Source organism: Odontomachus brunneus, unplaced genomic scaffold (genome assembly GCF_010583005.1).
Source record: "Odontomachus brunneus isolate Ranch 3 - 2012 unplaced genomic scaffold, Obru_v1 Obru_scaffold_015, whole genome shotgun sequence".
In the NCBI taxonomy this organism is placed as follows: Eukaryota; Metazoa; Arthropoda; class Insecta; order Hymenoptera; family Formicidae; genus Odontomachus; species Odontomachus brunneus.
The window spans coordinates 862,261-888,623 of NW_022639465.1; the positions used below are offsets into that span (position 1 = coordinate 862,261).

A 26,363-nucleotide genomic window follows, 5' to 3' on the forward strand; every position below is an offset into this window, starting at 1 on the left:
TCGTTCCGTAGTCTCGCAATGATGCTCGCGCGAGAACCCGCGTTTTCTCGCGCTCGTCCCGTTCTCGCACTTCGTACGAAGAAATCGTGAAGCCACGAGATATCGGCTATTATTATCGTTCAGTGAGATAGCCACAAGTCAACGCAATCGTCACCAATAACAGTGCCATATTTAATCTGTACGGATTTTCGACTCGTGAAACGATCGTGAAAAAAAAATAATACGCGACAACTGACGCTGTTAAATATGGCACTGTTATCGTTTCTTGCTCAAAATCAGAGTAGTGATTCGAATTTTTGTTATGTATAAATCACTAGCGATATCAAACTACACTCTGAAAGATTCGATTTATTCGCAAAATATCTACATACACACAGAAAAATACATACTGCATTCAAAGGTAACTTGTTTTAAGTATTTCCAAAATTTGTATATCCGCAAATCTATCATACGTTCATTTCATAAACATCAAATTTACTCAAAACACATTCTTAGTTCTAATAGTCGAACCAACTTTTTCTTCAACAAAGTTTTATAATATTCTTGTCAAAAGAATGAGTTCTTCTTTTGAGTACATGACAATAAGCTTTTATTAAATTTATGCTAAATATATTTTAAGAGTAATGAATCCCGGACCATCAAATCTCCAAAATCGAATCATAAGACGTCTTTAGGACATCTTTAAGATAATACCTTGTACATGTCTTAAAGATGTCTTGAAGATTTCTTAAAGACGTCTTATGACCCGATTTTAAACATTGTGCTGTCTGGGAGTATTTTATTGACAAGAATTTTGGGATCAATCATTAAAGAATGTTTTCATAAGTGCTGAGAGTAAAGATTATATCTATGAATTTATTAGAATTTTAGAAATTTAGTTTTTTGTCTATTACTCTATATTATATTTTTGTTACTTTAAAGATTTAGTTACTTTCACGGAACTATTCCAGAAGTACCAAAATGATAATTAAAATTTATTTCGTTTAGAAAACGGTGATTAAAGCACAGTCATTAATCGCAATATGCGCATAGGAATTCAGAAATCCGAGTACAACTTGCGAAGAGATCAGTAGAGAAGGATTCAAAAGTAAAATAGCACTCTACCGATGTGATAAATGGCTCAGATCGAAATTTTAATCATCATTTTGACACTTCTAGAATAATGTCATAGTTCCGTAAAGGCCTTTAATATATTTTAATTAGCACGTTATCTCAAGAAAATATTCTTTGCTGAAGATAATCGTAACTCAAAAGAAGAAAATAAACTATATAATCACTTTCTTTAGCAGCAGAATGATATTTTCCTGTGTGCAGGCACACGATACCTTTCGGGGCAGAGGAGGGGGGAGGGAGAAAGTGTCACTTCCCGTTCAAGTTCAATTCAGTCTCACATTTTTTATTCATAATTAGACATGCTTCCCTTTGTAACTAACTATATTTTTTATTCGCAAAGATGTCGTAGCGCGTATGCGTGCATCTCTCTTTGACAACACGGATTAGTTTCCATCCACCATCACAAAAAAATACCCGGACGCTCTTTTTTTACTTTAGCAATAAATAAATAACCGTAAAAACTTAACGTAGCATAAATCATAAGATATGTTTAAAACGTAAGTTGCAAATTACTCTAATTTTCGGCTATTTATTGAATGTTGAAAAGGAGAAATGATCTAGACATTTTTATAAATGCACTGAATCAATTACGAATGTCATTTTTTGCGTATTTTATTTTTGTTTACGTATAGAGGAGACTGAAATTATATGGCTCCAGAGATATGTTGCCTATGTAGTGTTTTGAATATTTATCTTCAGAGGAATAGTGGGTATAAAATCGAAATGATCCTTTTAAAACATAAATACTTCTCTCTGAGTTTCATTAAAATCGGAATAATATTACAGTTAAGAGATAGTTGAGATGTTGAAAGAAAGACATCGATATATTATATCAGTAGCATCACAACATTCATATAACGATACGTTACTTATTATCACTCATCCGTTCAATCGACTCCGCAACGACTTCGAGTTGGCTTCCTCTATCAAATTCAACTCAATCACCGGTTAACACTGTCTGCCTGCATTGCCTCGAAGTCCACGACTAGATCAACTCGTTAGTCGATGACGCCAACGGCACGGGGAAGGCCCGGCTGTCGCTATGCTGTCGCGTCGGTACGTTCCTCACCGGGAACGACTGCGTGCAAAGCGCGAACGAGACGGAAGCGACGCTGCCGCTGGTCTACGAGGTCGACCTTGCGCCGACGAACATCACCGCGAGCGACGAGCACTTCTCCATCCTGGTGTAGAATCTATGTGCCGGAGGTAACCGGTACGGCCTGAATTTGCATCTGTACGAGGACGAGTAATAGTATTCTGTCGAACGACTCCGTGTACTCGCCCCGAGGCGATAGACGAGGATCGTCTCCTGAGCTACGATTAGTACTGCTTGGCTAGAGTACGGAACTACGATTACCCGGAGTATCTGGCGTTCTTCTGCGAAGAGGCGTATCCGGACGATGAGGACAACGAGATCGTCTACTCGTACGGAATGATCACCTCGGTGCCGTTCCTGGTCGCCACGTTCATCGTCTACTGGCTGCTACCTGAGATGAGGAACATACACGGCCTGACGTTGCGCGGATACATCGGCTGCCTGTCGGTGGCGTACGTCATGCTGACGATGGTGCAACTGATGCTGCAGGATTAGCTTTCATACGATGGCTGCATCGCAATCGGTATATCTATAGCGTGCGACTTCTTCTTCTGCCTTAAAATCGTTTAATGCGCCGTTAACGAGAAAAAGGATAGTGAGGATTGCTGAGAACGCGACGAGAGACTGTCGCTTAAGCGCAATTAACCCTCTATGTGCCGAGCTATTCAGTTACCTGAAATGTGACGGTTTGTCTTGTCCGTTTCTCTAGATCGTATTGTTGCAGAGTTTGTTATATAAGTGTATTCATGATCGTATTGTGTATAACGAACAGCCGTATTACACATCGATCGCGTCACAGGATGGAACGTGGTTAGAAATCTCGCTGAGATCGCTTCACGTTCAGCGCGACAACTTTCTAAACTGCTTCGACAGCATTTCGGCTTCTTTTGTACATGATAAGATGTTCAGATTTCTTATTCTCCCAAGTCCGGGACACACTAAACGTGTAGTTCAAGGGAGGGAGGAAATTGTATGTATGGACATATATAATTATATATATCCATACATAAGGTCACATATATGGATAAAATTCATAGACAATTATATGAGAACTTTTTCCCAGATAAAAAGATAATTACTGCAAAAAATTGATCTAAAATTTAATTAAAATTATTGATTTAATAGAAAATTAGAAATTCTTTTGTTACAGAATTCTGAATAGCTATTTTTATTATAAAAATCTCTTCGTGCAAAATACTTCCTTTTTATATATTCCTTTCGATATAGTGCCTCTATCATTCATCTAACATAGAAAGTAATACTAATATGGAAAACACATTTTATGTAAGGCTTTTCAAACGCTCCACACTTTGGTTGAAACTTACGCGAATTCGACGAAAATCGACGGCAAGCTTAATCGGATCAATTGTCTCTTCACATTAACTGATTTTATCTTCGGAGATTCCCTCTAAAATAGATTACATTGAAGTAGACGATAGAATGAAATTTTCTCGACGGTCGGGAATGTACTGACTCATCCCATCAGTTGCAAATGTATAAAAGGAAAATGCATGTCTGCCGGAGCACTGAAGGCTCTTAACAATTAAAGCAGCCGAAGCGAATACTCGCTACTTTGTACCATGCATTCCCTAAAGTCATAACCAGACCATGAGTCATCAGGTCATGCGATTCACAAAGGGGTTAATGTTTCTCGCTATCACATTGCTGTTAGAGATTGAGCCAAGACCTGCATTATCGAGGTACCTTATTAGTGCTCTTTCGCGCGCTCGCTGCGAAAGCGATTATGCTCTTCGAGACGAGAAGGTCGCCGCCAAATCATAGACAGTATCACACACATCCTCGTTTCCATAGTTATCACTGTGGTCATTGGACATTTCACAGGAACTGTTGTAGAAAGAAGCCAACTCAATTCAGTTTCTTCCTTCCCGCGTACGCGGTAGAAGACCGAGGATGTGTCGGCTAAATCCCATCATATGGTGCGCGCTTCTGCTGGTGGTCGCCTACGCGGCGGAAAATCAGAGCAATTCCATTTATGCAGACAAGCAGCAGGATGACATGGTGCACTATGAGCTTCACGTCAACCTCACTACCAGGTGGGACCACGACGAGAATTCCACGAGGGACGACGAGGACTCGGTACAGCATGAGTTTTACAGCAACTACACGAAGAACCTCGATGAGAAGGGCAGTCAGAATGTGCCGGCCGAGCTTCGCGACAATTCCACAGAGATCAATGACGGAGACAACTCTACCACGTCGCAGCTTCGCCCAGGAAGCAATTCGAACGAAACGAATTCCAACATCTGCAATGACACAGTCTGTATACCAATTTGTTGCGAACTCGGCTATCGTATGATCAGAGGCATATGCACGCCCGATGACAGTGAATATGATTTCCCGGAGGTACACGAGATAGGCAAGAAAGTGGACGAGGTTTTTCCATTGTTCGTGTCAGATCCATGTACCAATGGACACTACTTGCTCAATTCCTCCTTATATCCCGACGACGAGTACATAATTATGACCAACGGTTCTGTGTACCAAACGCTATTGAACAGCTTCATTGATCCGACAACTTACTGCTTCGCTGTTGTCATGAATAAGAGCAAATACGAGCTGACTATGTGCTTCGATACTGCAAATACGACCGTCGAGGAGGACGTGGATTTCACCGGTATCATTATCTTAGACATCGGTATCTTCGTGTCCTTGCCGTTCCTGCTGTTGACCTTCGTGGTGTACACCATACTGCCGGAGCTCTGGAACATGTATGGCTACATACTTCGCGGATACATCGGCTCGTTATTCCTCGCGTACATATTACTCGTGCCGTTCCAGATGATGTCGCCTGACGGTTTGTCGGATGCAGTCTGCATTGGATCGGGTACAACTTGAACAGACCGTATAATCGGTCGATATAACTGACGTGTATATCCTTTGTGCTCAACTGCATTTTCGCTCTTGCTTCGTCGTATATTACTCTCTGATGACTGAGGAATTAATTAGAGCTTTAGAATAGCCCTTTTTAAATTTCTTGGAGTAAGATTTCACTTGAAAAGCAGATTGAGCGTAGAATCACTCCGACACGAGTGATTTTTCACTGAAACGGAGTGAATACTCCACTCTGAATTGTCGAGTGGAGTCAAGTGAAGTCGAGTATTTTCACTCGAAATTCAAGAGTGAGTCTGATGTTATTTCATCGTCACAGAGATGTGTTCACTCTGATCGATTGAAATATTTTCTTGTATAGAGTCAGAATTTACTGTAAGTTAGAAAGAAAGAAAACATTCCATAAAAGTAGGAAAACATTCTATAAAAGGAGCTTTTATGATTAATATATGACCATACAGAGACAAAATTTGTACATGGGACATACAAGGTGTTTTCCAAGTACATATAAAAATACAGGTTCTAAAATGTTTCATTTCCGAGATGCACATCCCGGAAGAGTTGGCTGAAAAAGACTTTTTTGCAGATAAAAAGACAACGGTCAAACGTAAAAACGTTTAATTTTGTATTTAACATCTGGTATTAATAGTGGGTCATACTTTAGGATGGTTATTAATAATGAATCATACTTTGAGATGGTTTTTGTCCCCAGAAAACAAAGGTTGTAAATTAGGGATGGTTACTCTTATTTTGCATAACTTTTTTTAATTCTCACAGATAGAGCAAATATGGTCTTATTTTCAGAATCTTCAGACACTTGTACACAAAAAAAGTATTTTTATTAAAATTCGCTAGCACGCACCATTATCGAAGAAAATGTGTTTCATCTTTGACAGAATAAAATTGAATAAAATATTACTTGAATAAAATATTACTTTTTTTTACTTACATAGTTTTTTACTTAAAAAGTAAGAAAATTTGAATTTTTGTTTTATCGTTGTCTTTTTATTCGTAAAAAAATAATTTTACTTTTCAGCTACTACTTTCGAGTAATATTCAAATAGCAGGACGTCAAATAATGTATCAATGACTGAATATTATTGATGTAAGAAATGACAGTAATGCATCATTAAAATGTTATTTGACATTATCATGTTTACTGGATGTATCTTAAAAATTAAGCATTTTAAGACATATGTTTATATGAATGTTTTTTTTTTAATTTTCATAAGAAGAATTATCTCCTGCATTTTTAACATGTACACTAGGATTCATTAATGCCTTTACACTTCCGGTATCTGGAGAATTGGACTTTTTCAATCTGGCGCATCGTTTCTTAGTAAGCATGAATCGTGACTGTTAGTCGTTGGTTCTTTCAGTAACTAACAATCACGATTCACGTTTACTGAGAAAAGATGCGCCAGATCAAAAAAGTCAAATTCTCCAGATACCGGAAGTGTAAAGGCGTTTATAAATCCTAGTATATTTAGAAAACATCCTATATATAATTATATAATTATATATAATTTATATAATTTATATATAATTTATATATAATTATATACATTTTTTGTTGAGGTATTCAGGTATTCGTTTTAATCGATTGAAACACTCGCTCGTGTGAAGTCACAATCCACTCAAAGTTCGAGTAGAACACTCATTCTTGCTATTTCGAACGGCAATATTTTCACTATCGTTTTGAATGAAAATACTACCACTTTTTATTTCATTTGAAATAAAATTTTACTCCAAGAAATTCAGAATAGTACGGGAATAAATAATAGATGAAATTTCAGTTTCGAGTGTGTGCTGTACAGAAATGTGTTAGATTGGTATGAAAGGTTTGTCGTGTTTGTCAATAGAACACGAAATTATCCAATTTCGAGGAATTAATAAGGGGTACAAGTAAAATGGATAACATCGATTCGGTATTCTTTCAGACATCTAACGAGGACTTTCTTATTTTCCTCCTAATACCCAAATTTTTTCGGAGAATTTAATAGAAAAACGACAAATCTTTTGACATAAATGCATCAACATAGATTCTTCTTTTTCTTATCGTAACTTTGCAAGATACATATATCTCTAATGAAAGATTTCTTTTTCTTTGATGTAAGCACGCACTTGTTACATATTTATCGCGATCTTTTCCCATGAGTTTCCGATATAAAGGAAGAATATACAGTGTAGTTTTCACGGTCCAATAATAACCGCAAGACTTTCTTGCACTTCAATGTAGTTTGATTTTGAGACGCTATTTATTTCTGTTTCAGCCTTCGTCCTTTACTTCTTGTTACAGGCAAACGTATTCTGGCTGAACGTGATGTGCTTCGACATTTGGTGGATGTTTGGGTAAGTGCAAAGTATCCTTGAGCTATATACTTCATCTCGCAATTTTGTTGAGTTGTATTTAAGCAGTCAAATCACGGTGATCGTGATGCGTATATGTGAATGTGTGACCTTCGCAGTATTTCTAAAACGCCTTGAAACTGGATACTAAAATGATAGAACGTTTTGTGTAAGAAATTTGAATACCAGTTACCTCGTGAGATAACATTTGAATAAGGTAAACGACCAACTTATCGATCTTTTAAGAACAGTAAGGATACTAATTCTTTATTTATGGAAGCAATATCAGGTGAAATTGATAACAAATAGTTCTATCGCGTGAATTAATGTTTTCTGCATAAGATACGTCTGCTTTGTAAGTATATATATAAATAGATGTAAAAATGACCACAAAGTTAATATATTTAAAAATACTAGTTCACTGCCGATGATTTCGATCCTCTGAAAATACCGATGTCGCACTTTCTGACCCCATCGCCGATTTAATTTCTGATCCTTCATTCTGCCATAAAGTAGCCTCACAAACAAATTTCCATTTCGTACAATTTCACGAATATCAACATCAGAAAACATTTCTTTAATATTATATTTCTATATAAAATAAATATCAAATAAAATTATACTTAAATAATTACAACATTCGAATGAGATATATAATAAATATAGGAACAGATTTTAATATTAATATTCGATTTTTATTTTTTTAAGTTGTTGTTTGTGCTATCACGCTGTACTCTCTTTACTTTGTTATTTATAATATTTTTCAATTAAAGAAATATACATTTTTTTTTTAAATCTTAAAAAAAACTTTAGCTTTCCATGAAAGCAATTGTTTAGTCTATATATATAAAAGAGTTTAGATTTAAGTAAATATATCATTAGTAATGATAAACAGATGTTTACTATTTTTGAGGTATTTTTCTCTCAGTATATATATCATATTATCTATTTTGTACTTGTTATATATTTAATTAATTACAAGCATGACATTAATTACGCGTTAACGAAAATAAAGCATTCGCAAGCAGGTCGAAATGGTTCGAGCTCGAAATGGGTTAATCGATTCACCAAATATTTCACAGGCGCCACTCGATCCGGCGCGCTTTTGAGGGAGAGAAATTTGATAATTGACGAACATCGGAGGGAAATTGATAGCGACAAGACGCGAATTAATATCCGGTACTTGATCGGCGCGCGTATATACCGCAAACATAGCTCGAGTTAATTTTGATCTCCTCACGCCGGCCGATCGGAGCAGCAATTTTGGCAGAGGCAACATTCGCTGTAACGGCAAAAATCAAAGGCTATATCGCTAACAGGTATTGGCACGTAATAGGAAACGTGCTGATCGGATACCTCGTTCAAATTTGTGCCCGTGTATTCTTAATGCAACTTCAAAGCGACGAATTTCCGCACGAATAATACGCATACACACACACACACACACACACACGCGCGCATTTTGTCGAAGCAATAGTTGCTAAACGTTTGTTAGTCCGAATGTAAATGAAAAAGGTACGATGACACGGGCTGTTACGCCGCAGTCCGCCAACGTTGATAGTCCAATTCGAGGAAGTGCCATCGCAAGAATGTAATTCACATTCGTCCACACTAAGCCACGCTAAGCCGCGCGCGTTTCTCGCTTCCTCGTCTAATTACGCGGCGCGCTCGCGCGCGTGTAGGGATACTGCAAAGTTTTATCTCTCACCTGTCTTCGATAAAATTCCTTGATGTGCCGACGTCGTGCCGCTACTTACCGTGCGGTGACGGAGTGACTGTTGCTAAGCCTCGTTTCGCGTTGTTACAAGGGAGTACTTAATTTAAACAATCTTCAGTACTGAAGATATTTAAACAAATATCTTCAGTACTATCCAAACAAACGTTTTTTGAAATTTAGTAAATTTTTTTCTCAGTGTATATCTGGAAAAATTTAATTTTTCTTGCGGCCAGCGGTGGTTTTTTATCAATCTTATTATAAAGTTCCCCTTTGGAATCATAAAGTGCAGACAAGAAGTTTAACTGCAATGCTGATCATAAAAAACTGATAGAGCTATATAAAAAATAGACGAAAAAATGTAAAAAAATTTACTGTCTACACAATCATGTGCAACGGTTTGTCGTGCAATGATTCGTCGAGTTGTCACACATCATTGAATAGACAGGAAACTTCTTTCTATTTCTTTGCTATTATTTTAACGTAGTCCCCCACAGGTTTTTTCTGAAGTGTTAAAGTGACTAATGTCAATAATTAGGTATTTTAGCTTACATTTTCATTTACTAATTAATTATCTATATCACATATGACTCATCGTCTTTTAATTAGCACGAATCAAGAAAATAGATTAAGCATTTAAAGTGGTCGGGTTTCCGGGAAACTTGACCAAAAGTGATAACTGTTTTAACGTGTATTTGTAATACATGCGCCTGTTTTTCTCATTAGTATGCTATAAATAATAAGCTATAAATAATTATAAGCTATAAATAATTTTGCAGCGGATTCCGCTCGTTACAAGGAAGTGCGAAGCAACGGGAGAAAAGTGTGAAGCAACAGGAGAAAAAGAAGTTCATCATGTATTCGATTTACGCGTGGGGTTGCCCCTTCATCCTTACTATCATCTGTCTCATTATGGATTTCGTCCCCGATATATCGAAAACTTTAATCAGACCGGAGTTTGGCAACGTGAGATGTTGGTTCGCGAGTAAGTACGACATAAATGAACGTCTTCCTTTAACGTTAGCGCCTGTCTCGCCTAACTCTCCTTAAATCTGCAAGGACTCTGATTGTAATAAGTATGTTTAGGCCTAAAAAGTACCTCACCCTTTGCGTGTTTATTTTAACTGTATTACATTCAAGTCACACAATAAAGTTACTATTATACTATTATTCTGTAATAAAGTTCTTTCGGATTTTTCTTTCGAATTAATCTATATAACTGATGGAATTAATAATATTGATATGTCGCTTCCTGCGAATGACTTCTCATAATGTCGATCGGTCTTAGATAAAATGTAATGATTATATTTTTATGTTATGTCGTTATTATAAGATAATATATGTATAAAGGATAGCAAAATATTACAGATCAAAAGGCGTATACGTTTCGCGCGCGCGCTTCATAAAATTATAACGATACAAAAATACAATCGTTTTATCTAAAAAATCAAAGATTATTACAAAATCGTATATTATATCATATATTACAATATTTATATATTTTATATATATATAAAGTTGTTATAAAATACTAATAAAGTTGATATTATACCTTAGATAGATATTTTGACACATAATGACTGAATTCAGTTTTAAAAATTGTAGCACAAGTAAACAAAGTTATATATAACAAGAATTTTGTTAGTATGTAAAGTATATAAGAAAGACAAGTGATGTCATGAAAATTGCTGTTTATTTGCCGGCAAATGGACGCAATTAATCCGAAATTATTATAGTAATTAGAAGTTAAACGTTTTAAATTTAAAAATATATGGCATATATGTATAGTGAAATAGTATTTCTTAAAACAGTATATTCTAAATACATGTGTTGTAACACATTTGTAACACAAAGGCCATGTTAAATTTTTGCATGCTATGTTCAGCATCTCTGACTATCTGGACTAGTTACTATTATTATTACTATTAATTAAAATGAAGAATACACATATCACGTGTAATTTATAAAACATGAACACTAACGATTTATTCTCTACTTTTAGCGGATGTTGCAAGGGGCTTGTATTTTTTCCTACCCATGAGTATCACTCTTATTTGCAACATCTTCTTGTTCATTTTCACGGCGTTGGAGATCGTACGGCACAAGAAGAACACGACTCATCAGCTGAAAAGCTCGGAAAGCAGACGTCACGATGACGACAAGCAATGGTTCGTATTTGAAAAGAGCATTGTCGTCAATATCGTCTTGACCCGATGAAAAATTTTTCATGCATAATTATATATAATAATATATATAAAATGCATAATTATATATATAAAATTTGTCTTTACATAATTATGTATAATTGTATATAATAATATAAAATTATATATAATTATATGTAAATAATAATTATAATAATATAAAATTACATGTAATTATACACAATTATGTGTAACTATATGTATAATTACATATATTTGTATGCGTAATTATGTAAAATTATATATGAAATTGTGTATAAAGTTATACATGATTATATATAAGTAACATATATTAACATATATGGGCAAATTTCATACATAATTGTATTTAATAATGTAAAATTATATATGAAATTGTGTATAAAGTTATACATGATTATATATAAGTAACATATATTAACATATATGGGCAAATTTCATACATAATTGTATTTAATAATGTAAAATTATATATAATTTTATATAATTATGTATGAAAAATTTTTTATTGGGGATACATGCATTAATCCATATAACTGATAAAATTAATAACATCGATATAGCGCCTCCTGCGAATGATCTCGCATAATATCGATCGGCCCTCGTTCCTAACATGATGATTATTTTTAGTCATGCCGTGGTTTGCTTTCATAATTACGAAATCTTCTGAAGAAATAAACATATCGCCGCCGTTTTGACCGCGGGTGCGAGATTCCTCCTACGATGCGAAAGCGTCTACGATTCCGAAAGAATGACGAATGAATATAAAATCGAAGTGAATGCTCCTGGTGTAAAAGGGCGGGATGAAAGCCACACTTCTTAGAAGACCTCTTAAGAAAAACTTTTAAGCTCTACTTGAAATTTGCCTCGTTACTTTTTAACATTTACTCGTCTATTTAAAGATAACCGCGATCGTCCAAAAATATTTATCCTCATGGATAAAATCTCGAATATTATCTCGAATATACGTGAATAGCAAGATTATCAAACTCAGCGATTGTAATGCATTTAGGTGATTTCAGAGATAGTGGTTCGTTTTAATGGTTCCACTTTGCAGTATTCGCGAAACATCTTTTTAATGAAAATAATAGCTACGTTTACACAGTACTACAAAAGTCGACTCTATGGTACAAGTTTTGCCGTATCGTGATCATTTTTTTTTATATGTTAATGCATCATATTTTAAGTATGAACAACGCACGAGAAAAAAAGCCACCTAATCATCTTAAATCATCTTAAATCATCTAAAAGCCATTTAATCATCTTAAATTATCTTAAACCATCTAAAAGCCATCTTAAGCCATATATTTTTAAATTTAAAACGAATGATATAATATCTAGATATAAAAATATTACATAACATAGATATAATACAAAAACATTTTATATTTATATTGCCGTGTTATATCGTTATAATCAGTAAATAGTAAAGCATTATAAGTTTTAAAACAATTTGAATTAAATACTGAAATAGTCACTGTAATCTGCAAAATCATCATTCGACTGTGCATTTCACGTGCCTGATGTTATAATTTTGAAACTCTCAGAGGTTCATTTAATTATTAGTTTTCGTGCTAACCATGTAAACATAGACTACAGCACTTGCACGGATATCACTACTTGAATTTAGGCTGTCCTCGTTAACGTAGTCGATAAAACTAATCGATCGTGTCGTAATCGCAAGAATATGAAAAATAATATGAAAAATATATTACAGGTTCAACCTGTATCTGAAGTTGTTCATCGTGATGGGCGTAAACTGGTCCACGGAGACAATATCGTGGGTGTTCAAGAGCGCGCCGCGAGCCATCTGGTACATCTGCCATCTGACGAGCACTCTGCACGGTCTCATCATCTTCATTGTATTCGTGTGGAAAGACAAGATCAGGAAGCTACTATTAAAAAGATTTGGCTGTCAGGAATATTCTCCAGAAACTGAACGCGCAGTGGTTGCCACAACATAACCTCGCGCACCATCACAACGGGGGTGTCACTTTAGGAGAAGGTCAACCCCTACGTACAGAATTCGAACTGCCACGCGAAGAATTCGTCCGACGAGAATTCGACCGACTGTCCTAATGTGTAATGCGAGGAGAGAATTCCTTTCGTGCAGAATCATTGCAGTCAGTAGCCTACAATATACTTGATGGTGCCGTAATGTAATTTATCGTGCCCCGTATTGCTGGGGCGCGAGAGAGAAAGATTCGAGATCAATATTGCGGGCGCGGCAGGGTGTGTGGCGGTGGGACGACCAACGATTGTAGTCGTTAGCGTAATAAAATAACCTTGATTGTAAAAAAGTATTTAGTTTATTTATTAACTCTCGAAACTTAGGGTTACACGCGGGAGATGCGACAGATACACACGTCGCGGGCGAGAGACCGGAGGAAGAATTCTGTCGCGGGCAGTCTTCTCCGCTCTTTTATAATATTGCTTAGCCTTATCGGAGGGGGTGCTTTGGCAACAAGGAAGTTGTCAAATTTGATGATAGCCCGGCGCATTCCGGGTCAAAGTCCGAGGCGCGGAATATACAAGGTGGTGCTTAGCGCAGCACTTGCACATCCTCTTCCTCGTTGTAGCGCGGTCGAAACGATTCTTCATAAAGCGTTTCGGCAGCGCTAATAATATTCACGATTATAACAAATTTTACAGTCAAAGCTAAATTTTATATTATTGCGCGTTGATCTTTTTCTTTTTCACTTTATACAGGGTATCTGGCGACACAACACTAATAGCACAACACTCGCGTTGCTAAAGCGCCTCGTAAAAAAATACATTAGTTTAGATAAGTGCCTTTTGAGGTAAATGAACTTTTATATTAAATATCGAACAATATTTTGTTTGTTGTAACGTTATTTTCGTAAAACTATTTTATATTATTTGCAGAGTTGAGAAATAACTCGTTACTTGTAACGTTATTATTGTTACCGTTATCGTTTTTCCGATAACGGTAACAATAATATAAATCGTTAATATAACAGTAACAATAATATAAATCGTTACCCTTTTTTATGACGTAAGAAGCGAGAAAATGCATGTTAATAATTCTTGTGAAATACGTTGAAATAAAAAGATATATGTATAAAGTGACACTTGCAATCGATTAAATAAATCTGTGAAATATTCCGTACATTCCTCTTTTGCTTTAATAATCAATAATTTATCGTAAATTAATCTGAATAGAAATAGGCGGAGAAATAGGTTAAGAAGATGAATTGTATGTTGCTTTAATTTATAAAAAATTGTTGATTGTTAAAACAAAAAGGGAGTGCACGGAATATCTTACAAATTTGTTTAATCGATTATAAGTGTAACTTTATGGATATATATTTTTATTTCAACGTATGTCGCAAGAATTTTTAGCATGCATTTTCTCGCTTCTGACGTCATTGAAACGAAATAAACAATGCAAGGAGTCAGGAACCGTAAGTCGATGTCGGAACGCACAAGGATTGACATATGTTATATCGAATATGATTAAAAAAATCGGACGATTGATGCAGCATACGTCCACGTCAATCCTTATGCGTTGACTTCCAACACTGACTTACGATATTGTCGGAAACGATTGCGACAATCTTTGTGCTCAAACCCTAATGAGTCCTCTACAATGACAGTAGGAGTAATAATAAAAAATAAGCAGTAAGCAAATTCACCAATTCCATTCTCACGATTCAAGAATTATCGATTGTGTTTGGCCCATTTGCTTACTACTTATTTCTTACTACTACTCCTATTGCCATTGTAGACGACGCATTAAGGGACGTTTACATTGGAAGTAAGTAGTAAAAAGTAGGAAGTAAGAGTAAGAAATTGACCAATCACTGTCGAGTGTAAGAAGAATAATCAACTATGATTGATCAATTTCTTATTCTTATTTCCTACTTCTTACTGCTTACTTCCAATGTAGACGCCCTTTTAGGCTTCAAGCGAGGAAGCCTAATTTACTACTTATATTTCTCCGCAACGAGAATTTATCTGCGAGCGAGCGAGATATTTAGCGCAACCTGCCGATGGCCGCTGAGTCGTGTAACTGAACTCTGTATATTGTAACTTATTCAAAAATCTTAAGGAACTTGTTACAATGACTTCTTCTAGCTAAACAAACCTTGCAAACGTCCAATTGTTATTAGTTCAATATATCGTTTGACTTACTTTACCTTTCATCCTTTCGGTGAAATTATTTATATTATACAATTAGATCAATCTTTTTTGTTAGCTAAAAAAACACTTGTAGCATCTATATAACTAAATTTCAGTTTCTACTAATCTTTTACTTTTGACCAAATTTATTAGTTAAAAGTTCCAGTCATTCAGTTTAGATTGTTGAACAGGCCTAATTTTTATTTAATTTGACTCGATTGCAGTTAACGCAAACAAATTCCCAAAGACTTGATCCGTTTTATCCGATCTCTCCTCAGTATAATTTTCATTCGCTGAGCTTACTTCACGAGTTTGTAGGCGAGTCTTGACAACCTTTAAGCCTTCATCCTCTCCTTCCGATTGATCGATCGCGATCATATTTCGAGGCGCTAGAGTGGCCAATCGCTTCTCCCCGGCATCGTTTATACAAATACCGATAAAGCGCGGTGAAAAGCGAGGTTCTTCTTGAACGTCGTCCACGACGACGAACGAGCGAGCGAGCGAGGCGTGCAATTGACGAAAGCGTCGCGGCGCCGCGCAACCGCCGACGCAGATGCGGGCGGAGCGGAGCCGTCGCGGGTGATCGTCGGAGTCGGCTGATAGTTTGTCGTGATGCGCGTCCGCTCCGCTTTCAATTCAGCGGTCCTCTTCGCCGCGTGTGGTCGGTGAAGGTGATTAAAGAGTCGTCTACAATATGCGGAGTAAGCTTGGAGTAAGAAGTAAGCCGTAAGAATTGGCTAATCGTAGTCGATTATTATAAAAATAATCGTCTATGATTGGTTAATTCATACGGCTTACTTCTTACTCCAAACTTACTCCGCATATTGTAGACGACGTTTTAATCGCCATCACCGCCGTCGTGTCCGCCGTTACAGCCGCCGATGGACTGCTGCGCGACGATCCACGCTCGGTGTCGCTCAGCGTGCTCCTGGAGAACGGCGACGCCGACTTCACCTACGACGGCGAGGTCTACCTCACCGACTTGCGCTGGATCGACGGCAATCTCACTTATGGCTGCATCTGCAGGCTGCACAGGAAATGCATCAAGAAATATTGCCGCAGCAACGAGGTCATCCGCAGAGATCTCGGCAACAAACCGTCGTGCGGAAAGATACCGCGGGAAGATCCCGCTGCCACCGACTCGCCCGCCGCCAAAACGCCGGCTTTGCGCCTGACCAAGGAACAACTGGTCAAGGAAATCCGAGATATCGGCGAGCTGAGAGAGCACTTTGTTCTGATAGAGGCGGGAACCTCTGTCCCGATCAGTTGTTAGCTCTCAACGAGGATAACGATGAAGAGAAAGTCAACCTTCAGATAAGTGAATGAAGTTGGCACCCTACTTTTTGAAATTTATAATTTTGAAAGTTGTTCCAGATTATTCTGACTTTGTACCACATTGTTCCAAAGTGATATTGCTTCATTCGAAACGGTTTTCGAATAAAACAAAAAAAATGATTTTTTCAGCTGGCACCCCACTTTTCGAAAATCGAACATTCTGATACTGCAATAGATTGTTCTAGTTGTTCCAAACATTGTTCCAAAAGGACAAATCCGTAAGTTGAATTATAAGTCCAAAAAATGAAAAAAATGTTTTTGACCTGGCACCCCATTTTTTGAAAATAAAGCATTCCGATACCGATATAGATTATTCTAGTTGTTCCAAACATTGTTCCAAAAGCACAAATCAATAAGTTTAATTATAAGCCCGAAAAATTAAAAAAAAGTTTTTTGACAAACAGTCTATCGGACCAAGAGTAAACTTATACTATCTTTCTTGTTCCAACCGAGATCTTTTTGTTCTGAGTTGTTCTAGGCTTAAGAATTATAGTTTTAGAGTATGAGACTCATAAGATTATTCGTTCTCTGAAAATTCGAAAAAAAATCGATTTGACAGCACCCGACGTCAAGAGAAAACACATGCTTCCTTTCTTGTTCCAACTGAGATCTTTTTGTTCTGAGTTGTTCTAGGCTTAAGAATTATAGTTTTAGAGTATGAGACTCATAAGATTATTCGTTCTCTGAAAATTCGAAAAAAAATCGATTTGACAGCACCCGACGTCAAGAGAAAACACATGCTTCCTTTCTTGTTCCAACTGAGATCTTTTTGTTCTGAGTTGTTCTAGGCTTAAGAATTATAGTTTTAGAGTATGAGACTCATAAGATTATTCGTTCTCTGAAAATTCGAAAAAAAATCGATTTGACAGCACCCGACGTCAAGAGAAAACACATGCTTCCTTTCTTGTTCCAACTGAGATCTTTTTGTTCTGCGTTATACTAGGCTTAAACGACGAAGCAATTTCACTTTATTTTGTCATTATGACATTTTGACATTTTGTAATTATTTCCGCCAATTTTCCTATAATAAAGATTATTATAGAATTTTTGTAAGAAATCATCTTTTTCTTGAATTTTTGTCACCTCAGAAATATATTTCAATCATCCTTATTTTCAATCATCCAAATAATTATACTTTTTTAAATCAGTATATAGAACTTTTTGTTGGTTGAATATGACGACTTGTTGCGTAAGCCAAAAAAACTTTCCGTTCAAGCTAAAGGCAATGTAAATATATGTATTTATGTAGAAACATGAAATATTTTTAACCCTCCGTTTGCATTATGTTTTTTACTAACGCCATTTGCGGTGATCCCTTTAAGTCCTGTAACATTTTTTTGTTAAACTCATCTAAAAAATCTGAAAAAATTCTGGGATACTCTAATATTGATATAACTTTAATATTGATAAAATAAATTAACGTAACTGAAAAAAGTAAAAAAAGTCAAAGTTAATACATAAAAATTAACTAAGTTTAAGTTAAAAGTAAACTTATTTAAACTTAAGTAAGTTGAATTAAAAATTACTAACTTTTTAACTTCTAACTAAACTTTTAACTTTTTTAAAAGTTACTACTCAACCCTGAATACTGCATCAACATTATATTCTAGAAGCTTCTAATTTTATTGCTGAAGATGGCAGCGATGTTCATCATAACCTAGAGACATTATAACAGAAATGAGCTGCAGTGCATTGCACCTCAGTCCAGAGTGCATTGCTATATAATTGTGTATCATAATGTACAAATTTTCTTTAATTAATACCTACAAATCTATGTGGTCATTTGCAAAATAATAGGGCTTTTTTATTCAGTTTGATTTAATGTATAAGTATACGATGGCAGACGGCGCCACTGTAGCTCATCTACTATATCGCACGTGATTATTCACCAATCTTTTTTAATTAATTTTGAAATTTATTGCAAATATCGCAAAATGATATGGAACTTTTGTGTTCATCTCAATCCGCTCTACGTCCTCACAAGAGATTATGAAGGTGATCTAAAACACCCTATATAATTATTATATGATTATATATATAGCTATATATGGATAAAATCCATATCCTCTTTTTCCCAGGGAGTCACTATTTTAAGTTAATGTTTTAGTAATATTAACGTGTTATTCTACGGTAAAGAAAATAATTATATATGGCAAAAAATTTAATCCTATCAGAAAAAGTGCGTGTTAACTAAATCTCGAATGTATCGAAGTAGGTGAAGCCTCTTTTCCGCGGCGCTAATTGGCCGTCTCGACCGTCTCGATTGTCTCGATCCCGTCGCAGTTGATTTCGTGCCGCTTACAGCTGTTAGCCGCAGTGACAGATCAGGGTGTGTTGTTCGCGTCATCTAAATTTGATATTTATTGTAATCCCAGCAAACACAATGTTACATGTATATGTAACATACATATTAGTTACATATAACATTGTTTGCTGAGAATATAATTTGTAAAAACGAATGTTATAATATAAATTATAAATACAACGAAAAAGCTAAAGTGGCGCGCGTGAAGCGCGCGCTATGTGGTGTTCTAGTTTATTGTAAACATTGCAGTAACATTTTAGTAACAATAATATAGATTTTGATGTTATGTGTGAGCCGGACGGTTGTTACAAATAATATCTCTTTCAGTATTGATGTTCTGTTCGATTGTAATCCTTGCGTTTTTCAACTTTTCCTTTGTCCAACGCTCAGTTCTTTATATTTTTTATTATTCTTTTTTCCATACCTTCTACAAGGATTACTACAAGGATTACTACAAGGATTACTACAAGGATTACTACAATTGCTACTATTATCAAGCAGACACTTAATGTCAAGAAGATCATACATATTAAGAAATTCGTCTGTGTATAACCACGGACTCGCATACATAATAGCGAAAAACGGAGGACTGGCGGCAATATTTTTATAGTGTAAAAATATAGATCCGTTGTAGTGTAAAGTAAGATATAAAATTTCAGGTTTCAAAACCTCGCCGAGGGCACCAAAGATTGCGATTTTCATAACAAGTTATTTCAACTAGTAACAACAGGAATAATTTCATATCAACTCATTTGTATGCAGATAATTATACTTATGAGCATTGTTTTGCGCATTATTATGCGCAACAACTAGCAATCAGCACCTAGTTCATTGCGTAAGACATAAACGTCGCGTTGCGTGAAACAGCGGAACGTTTTGCCGAGCGCGCGATTCTGATATCGCAGCGATTACGAATGATTCAAACGTCTGTCTGCACTTCCTCATACGATTTAATTCTTGGCATTCGATCCGCGCCAACATGTAGGAATGGCGACCCCGTGAAATACGATCAATACGACCAAGGAAATTCGTCTCGTTTCGAGAAAAGTCGGAACTGGGATATCCTAGCCGCTGCCGTTTGAGACAACCCTATCTTCGATTTCCCGTAAAACAAATGTTAATGATCTCCCCACTACTAAACATGTGTGAGATACCGGCGAACCGATTTTCGCATATCTGCTGCTTGTTTTCATGCTGAAAGGAACGGTACATATAGGATGGGATAAAAGCAAGGTATGAAAAGTCTAATAGTCGGCACATGTTGTGGCGTCTGTCACTTCTCGGCACTTTTGCGTAGGTTTTACTGAATATTAAGATGCATGCATAGGGATTCATTATTTATTTAATGATTCCTTTTTTTAATTCCCATATCGCCTTATAAAATCTCATCAAATCCAATCCGCAAAAGTACTAAAAACCGAGAGTGCCGGCTATTTTACTAAATATTAACCACTTCGTTGGCATTGACGCACTTTTGTGTCAAATAAAGGATGTACCAAAAATGACATTGACGCACTAATACGCACTTAATTTTATTTTTTTTTCCCGTTAGCAAGATTTTCATGAAACTCAGTACCCAGGGGTTTTTGGGGTCGCTGATTTCGAATCTGAACACTAAATTTAAAAATTTAAAATAGCAGATAAAATATAGCGGATCAAGATGCGAAAAGTGATTATGATGAGACTTGGTATTTGAGAGTCGCTGCTTTCGAATCTAAGTTTAATTTTGTCAAATCCAAGATGGCGGATCCAATATGGCGGACCAAATGGAAAAATTACTTGATTTGGATGAAACTCGGTACTCAGGAGTTTTTAGAGTCACTGATTTCGAATCATAGTTTAAAATTTCGAAATTTCAAGATGGCAGATTCAATATGGCGAATCAAAATACGAAAAGTGACTTGATTTGAATGGAACTCGATTCCTGGAGGTTTTTAAAGTCGTCAGATTTCGAATCTGACATTAACTTGAACTTTTAAATTTTGATCTCAAATTTGTATTCAGCGACTCGAAAAGTACTTTAGTACTGACTTTTTTAAAAATCAAACAGTATTTAGATCTTGCCATTTTTGGGTCGGTAATGCTGATTTTCTTGACGAGCAAAGTGGTTAAGATATGTGCGTATGGAGATTTATTAATATATTTATTAACTTCTCTGTTAAATACGCCTTAATATTCGATCAAATTGAAATTGTAAAAATGCCAAAAACTAAGAATATCGGTTATTGAGCGTTTTATCATATTCGTTTCTCTCAATACACTTTCAGATTTCAATTGAGTATTTTTTTATCCTATTTTCTATTTCCTTTGATGATGACATCAGATTGCAATATCTATTCCAGGGTTTAATGAGATTTTCTCTGCTTCTGCGACATCGATTAATCGCTTCCGGAGATATCGAGTTTGAGTCTTTCGACAATACATACCAGTATGTCTCAGTTGGTGTCTTCGTTAGGCTTGTCTTCTATCGTGCTCATCCATACCGTAAATCTATTCTCAGGTTTCGTCGTGCTCTCGAAACCGTAATGGATTTTCATTCGAGCATTGAATATCTAAATGCCGAGACGTCTAAATTTATATGGCTGTCGGATTGGCGAAGCTATCATCTCGAAAAGATTGTTGGCCGAGCCGCCCTGTATATACATTCACAGCAGGTAGGCTACTTTCCTAGTGCTGTCGATGACGATTCGTTCCTTAGTCTCGCATCGCTGCTCGCGCGAGAACACGCGTTTCTCGCGCTCGTTCCGCACTCGCACTTCGTGGGAAGAAGTCGTGAAGCCACGAGGTATCGGCTTTTTTTATCGTTCAGTGAGATAGCCGAAAGTCAACGCAATCGTCACCGATAACAGTACCATATTTGATCTGTACGGATTTTCCGTATTACGACTCGTGAAACAATCACGTGAAACGAGAAAAAAAATAATACGCGACAACTGATGCTTTCTCCTTCGATCTTTTCGTTCTCTTCTCGAACAAACGCGCAAAACTGTAATGTGATATTATAATGCGTGTAAAAATAATTCAGCGATGTTTTGAGGAAAAAGTTCCATTGTTTGGTAACTTAACGTTGCATCCGCGCAAGAAATACGCCCTCTTTTACAAACACTCCCAGCCGGATTAAATTGTTGAGTGAATATTATCAAAATAGAGTTCTTGCAATACGTACAATAGTAGGGTATAATTTTATGTCAGCATATCACAGGTAACGATGTTTTTCTTTTTCTTATAAATTATTCATTTTGATTATTTAATAAACCGGTTAAAATGACGCCGATTAGTCAAGTGTCTGCAATATCAGCCGATATACTGGTTGCTATTAGATGTTGTTAAGCATTATCACAATACAGCAAAACCACAAACTACGCTTGAATACTCTATGTCGATACTTGCTGATCACTTATTCACACATGATGATATTTCGTGCAAACAACAATCATTTTCGAACGCAAAATAGCCTTTACTTGTGCATTTTAGTTATCAGCAGAAAGAGATGATACTGGTAAGACGTTTCTTGTTAAAAATTACAGAGTAGTGATTCGAATTATTGTTATGTATAAATCACTAGCGATACCGAATTACATTTTGACAAAGATTCGTTTTATTCGCAAAATATCTACGCACACAGAAAAATACATACTGCATTTAAAAGTGACTTGTTTCAAGTATTTCTAAAGTTTGTACATCCGCAAATCTATCATACGTTCATTTCATGAACATCAAATTCACTCAAAATACATTCTTAGTTCTAATAGTGGAACCAAATTTTTCTTCAATAAAGTTTTATAATATTCTTGTCAAAAGAATGAGTTCGTCTTTTGAGTGCATGCAAATAAGCTTTTATTAAATTTATATAAATATATTTTAAGAATAATGAGTCCCGGACCCTCAAATGTCCAAAATCGAATCATAAGACGTCTTTAGGACGTCTTTAAGACATTTTTAAGACAATACCTTATAAACTTGTCATAAAGATGTCCTGAAGCTGTCTTAAAGACGTCTTATGACCCGAGTTTGGACATTGTGCTATCTGGGAGTATTTTATTGACAAAGAGCCGTTCTCTTTAGTCCAGAGCCAAATAAATGAATTTTGATATCAATCAATAAAGAATGCTTTCATAAGTGCTGAGAGAAAAATTACATCTGTAAATTTATTAGAATTTTAGAAATTTGGTATTTTGTCTATTACTCTATATTATGTTTTAATTACTTTAAAGATTTAGTTACTTTCACGAAACTATTCCAGAAGTACCAAAATGATAGTTAAAATTTATCGCAATTTATTGCAAAATTATGGCAATTCACGTGCAATTCGTCTAGAAAACTGTAATTAAAGCACGGTCATTAATCGAAATATGCGCATAGGAATTCAGAAATCCGAGTACAACTTGCGAAGTGATCAGTAGAGAAGTATTCAAAAGCAAAACAGCACTCCACCGATGTGATAAATGGCTCAGATCGAAATTTTAATCATCACTTTGACACTTCTAGAATAATGTCATAGTTCCGTAAAGGCCTTTAAATATATTTTAATTAGCACGTTATCAAGAAAATATTCTTTGCTGAAGATAATCGTAACTCAAAAGAAGGAAAATAAACTATACAATCACTTTCTTTAGCAGCAGAATGATATTTTCCTGTGTGCGGGCACACGATATCTTTCGGGGCAGAGGAGGGGGTAGGAAGAAAGAGTCACTTTTGGTTCAAGTTCAATTCAGTCTCACATTTTGTATTCCTAATTAGACATGATTTCTTTTGTAACAAACTATATTTTTCATTCGCAAAGATGCCGTAGCAGGTACGCGTGCAACTCTCTTTGACAACACGGATTAGTTTCCATCATCCGCCATCACATCGCCCCCCGGCTGCTCGAGGTTTGGTTTTTCGATTCACGCACTAACGGTGGTGGGATTAACGGTTTAGATTAACAAAGTAATTAGATCGATTGTGTATATTATATTATTATCGTTATGGGGCGTCTCTCCAGAGAGGCTTGGCATTCTCGGGGGAGTCGTCTTGACCTATTTTTTTCCCTTTCTTCTTCGTCTCACGTTCTTTGTGGTACTTTCGTAAGTAAGTTTCCGCGGTGCGATAACACAGGACCGACGATGATTATACCGACCGTTAGCAACCTCACCAATTAGTATAGAATGGAACAGTATCTGAGAATGATGTTCGTCGTGTCTCTCGCGATCCTGACCGCGACTGCCGTCGAAGGCGTCATGTCCGAGGAATCACAGGGATCGTGGGAAGACAGTGTTGCCGCGGAGAAAATGTTACCCTGTCGTCTTTCTATCTGGAGGTAGAAACAATTCTAAGTAATTGCGCTTCCAAACGCGATAAATATCTGGTGGTACTTTAATTCGCCTAACTCGTGTCAGCTTTCTGCTGCACATCACATCCATCTCGTGATTATTTCGTAATGGCTCCTAATTCTTGTTACCAAGTTCGTGGCGAAGACTAATAATAAACCCAGTGAACAGAGAACATTGCAAAGTAACACCCTGAAATATGGATTTTGCATGTATCTTTCGTGCATTTCTGCTTCATATTTTAAAAATATCCTAAAGATATTGCTGAACGGTAATATGATTTTATTTAATATTGCAAAAAGTTCTAAAAATATCGAAGTAGCGAAGTCATTTGTAATGCTATCGATACAATATAAAAACTACATATTAGAAAACGTTCTACACCATTGGGTATTGTTGCAATAACGTTTCATCAATAATTTTTTACTCATTGAGAAATGAATCTTTATTAGTGAGATTTATAAGTATCATAGAATATATCGGACAAGCCAAAGAAACACTTAACTCACATCGCTGATCGGTTAAAATTTACCAGAAATAATTGTATCCCGGAACTCGAGAGAAGCTCATTCAAAATTACGTGCTTGCATAATCGCTTATATTTAACCGTGACTAAATTATTACGTAACGCAAAAAACTTATTCCCGTAAGTTCTCACGTATCTCACATTCGCGGTAAATTTTTCATGTTAAGTGACATCAGCCAATCAAGAGACATAGTAATGTCTCGCGCCAAGTGCACGCATAAGCGAAGCGACGCGCACGGGCGGCGAGACGGACCGTGTATATTTACGCGAAACATCTCGTTGATCAGAGGCATGATTTATTGTTTTACTATGACGGCTAAACTTATGAAGTTCTAGGTGAGCTTAATCGATTCTTTAGGGTCAATTATATTATTAAAAAACTCTTTACTTTTGTTCTACATTCCCTCCCAACAAACACAGATATATAACAGTTACATTGCCATGATGAAACGGAATGTAACATGCAATGTAACATGTATGTAGTAGGTTATATAGATGTTCGTTGTAATTTCCTACTCACACGTGTTACAGTTATATAACGTGAATATAACATAAAAGTAACATGTGACTAAAAAGTTATATAAAAGTTATATGTTATTTGTTAGCAAATTAACACATATTTTTTTGTTGAATTCCAACGATTTATTCATTAGTATAATTCAGATAAGTGATAATGTATGATTATTTTGTTTAAATAATAAAAAAATACTGACATTTCATATTCCGTATTATTTCAATTATTCGTAAAACTCGCGTGGTTTCGATCCTATGTCAGGCGGGCACCTATTTTTAGATCATGTTGTTCAATGCTTAACTTCTCAATGATCGTCCGGGAACTGGTGATGCTGATGCGCCGTAACGATATCTCTCTCTTGATAAATAATATTTACAATATATTCTTATATCGTTCAAAAAATGTTATGACACATTTGTTGGTAAATGTTTGATACGACAATCACAATATAATTAATATTGATACAATGTTGTATCAGTAATCAAATTTTAACCTACAACTCGCAAAAGAGAGAGAATATTCCTTCTTTCTCTCTCACAATACTTTGACAGAGTAAGGTTATGATTAGACTCTTTGTAAGAACTCTAGTTTTATCGTGATAGCGATCCTAGCATATATTAAAATATCACATTTTATATACGAAAAACACCTAAAATATAATTTTACATTTGTGTATAAAAATATTGCACAACTGAAATTTAATGCAAACATTAGACTTCTTATATAACATGTTATATTAAAGTTATGTTGCTGTTATATTGTTGATGTAACTTAACCAGTAAATAACATAACATAATAGTTTTATAATATAGTTATATCGCAGTTATAAAAGAAATTAAGTAACCTCAATATTAATAATGTATAACAGCAGTTATATTACATGTTACTCCTGTGTTATATCACAGTTATGTTCTGTGTTTGCTGGG

At 35.8% G+C, this 26,363-nt stretch overlaps 3 protein-coding genes across 10 annotated transcripts in view; all 3 read left to right on the plus strand.

The window, feature by feature from the left end:
- Positions 1-21: 21 nt before the first annotated feature.
- LOC116841378 (G-protein coupled receptor Mth2-like) lies at positions 22-14,450 on the plus strand. Of its 2 annotated transcripts, none has more exons than XM_032809211.1 (6): positions 22-2,732; positions 4,052-5,054; positions 7,333-7,411; positions 9,902-10,107; positions 11,125-11,290; positions 13,023-14,450. In XM_032809211.1, exons 2-6 carry the CDS (start codon positions 4,121-4,123, stop codon positions 13,267-13,269), a joined length of 1,632 nt encoding a protein of 543 aa, XP_032665102.1. In that variant the 5' UTR covers positions 22-2,732; positions 4,052-4,120; the 3' UTR covers positions 13,270-14,450. The 2 variants fall into 2 exon arrangements, with proteins under 2 accessions (XP_032665102.1, XP_032665103.1); XM_032809212.1 differs by having other exon boundaries at positions 7,359-7,411; positions 13,023-13,170.
- A 1,612-nt stretch (positions 14,451-16,062) lies between these two features.
- On the plus strand, positions 16,063-16,909 carry LOC116841402. The gene is made up of 2 exons (XM_032809284.1): positions 16,063-16,149; positions 16,279-16,909. The coding sequence occupies exons 1-2, from the start codon at positions 16,143-16,145 to the stop codon at positions 16,719-16,721; spliced, it is 450 nt and encodes a 149-aa protein (XP_032665175.1). The 5' UTR covers positions 16,063-16,142; the 3' UTR covers positions 16,722-16,909.
- Positions 16,910-21,773: 4,864 nt separating this feature from the next.
- LOC116841281 (G-protein coupled receptor Mth2-like) overlaps positions 21,774-26,363 on the plus strand; it is a 20,249-nt gene continuing 15,659 nt past the window's right edge. For 2 of the 7 annotated variants that reach the window (XM_032809025.1, XM_032809031.1), the window contains exons 1-2: positions 21,774-21,873; positions 23,872-23,959. The gene's annotated coding sequence lies outside the window, so the exon portion shown is untranslated. The other 5 variants (XM_032809029.1, XM_032809027.1, XM_032809026.1 and 2 more) reach the window with 5 other exon arrangements.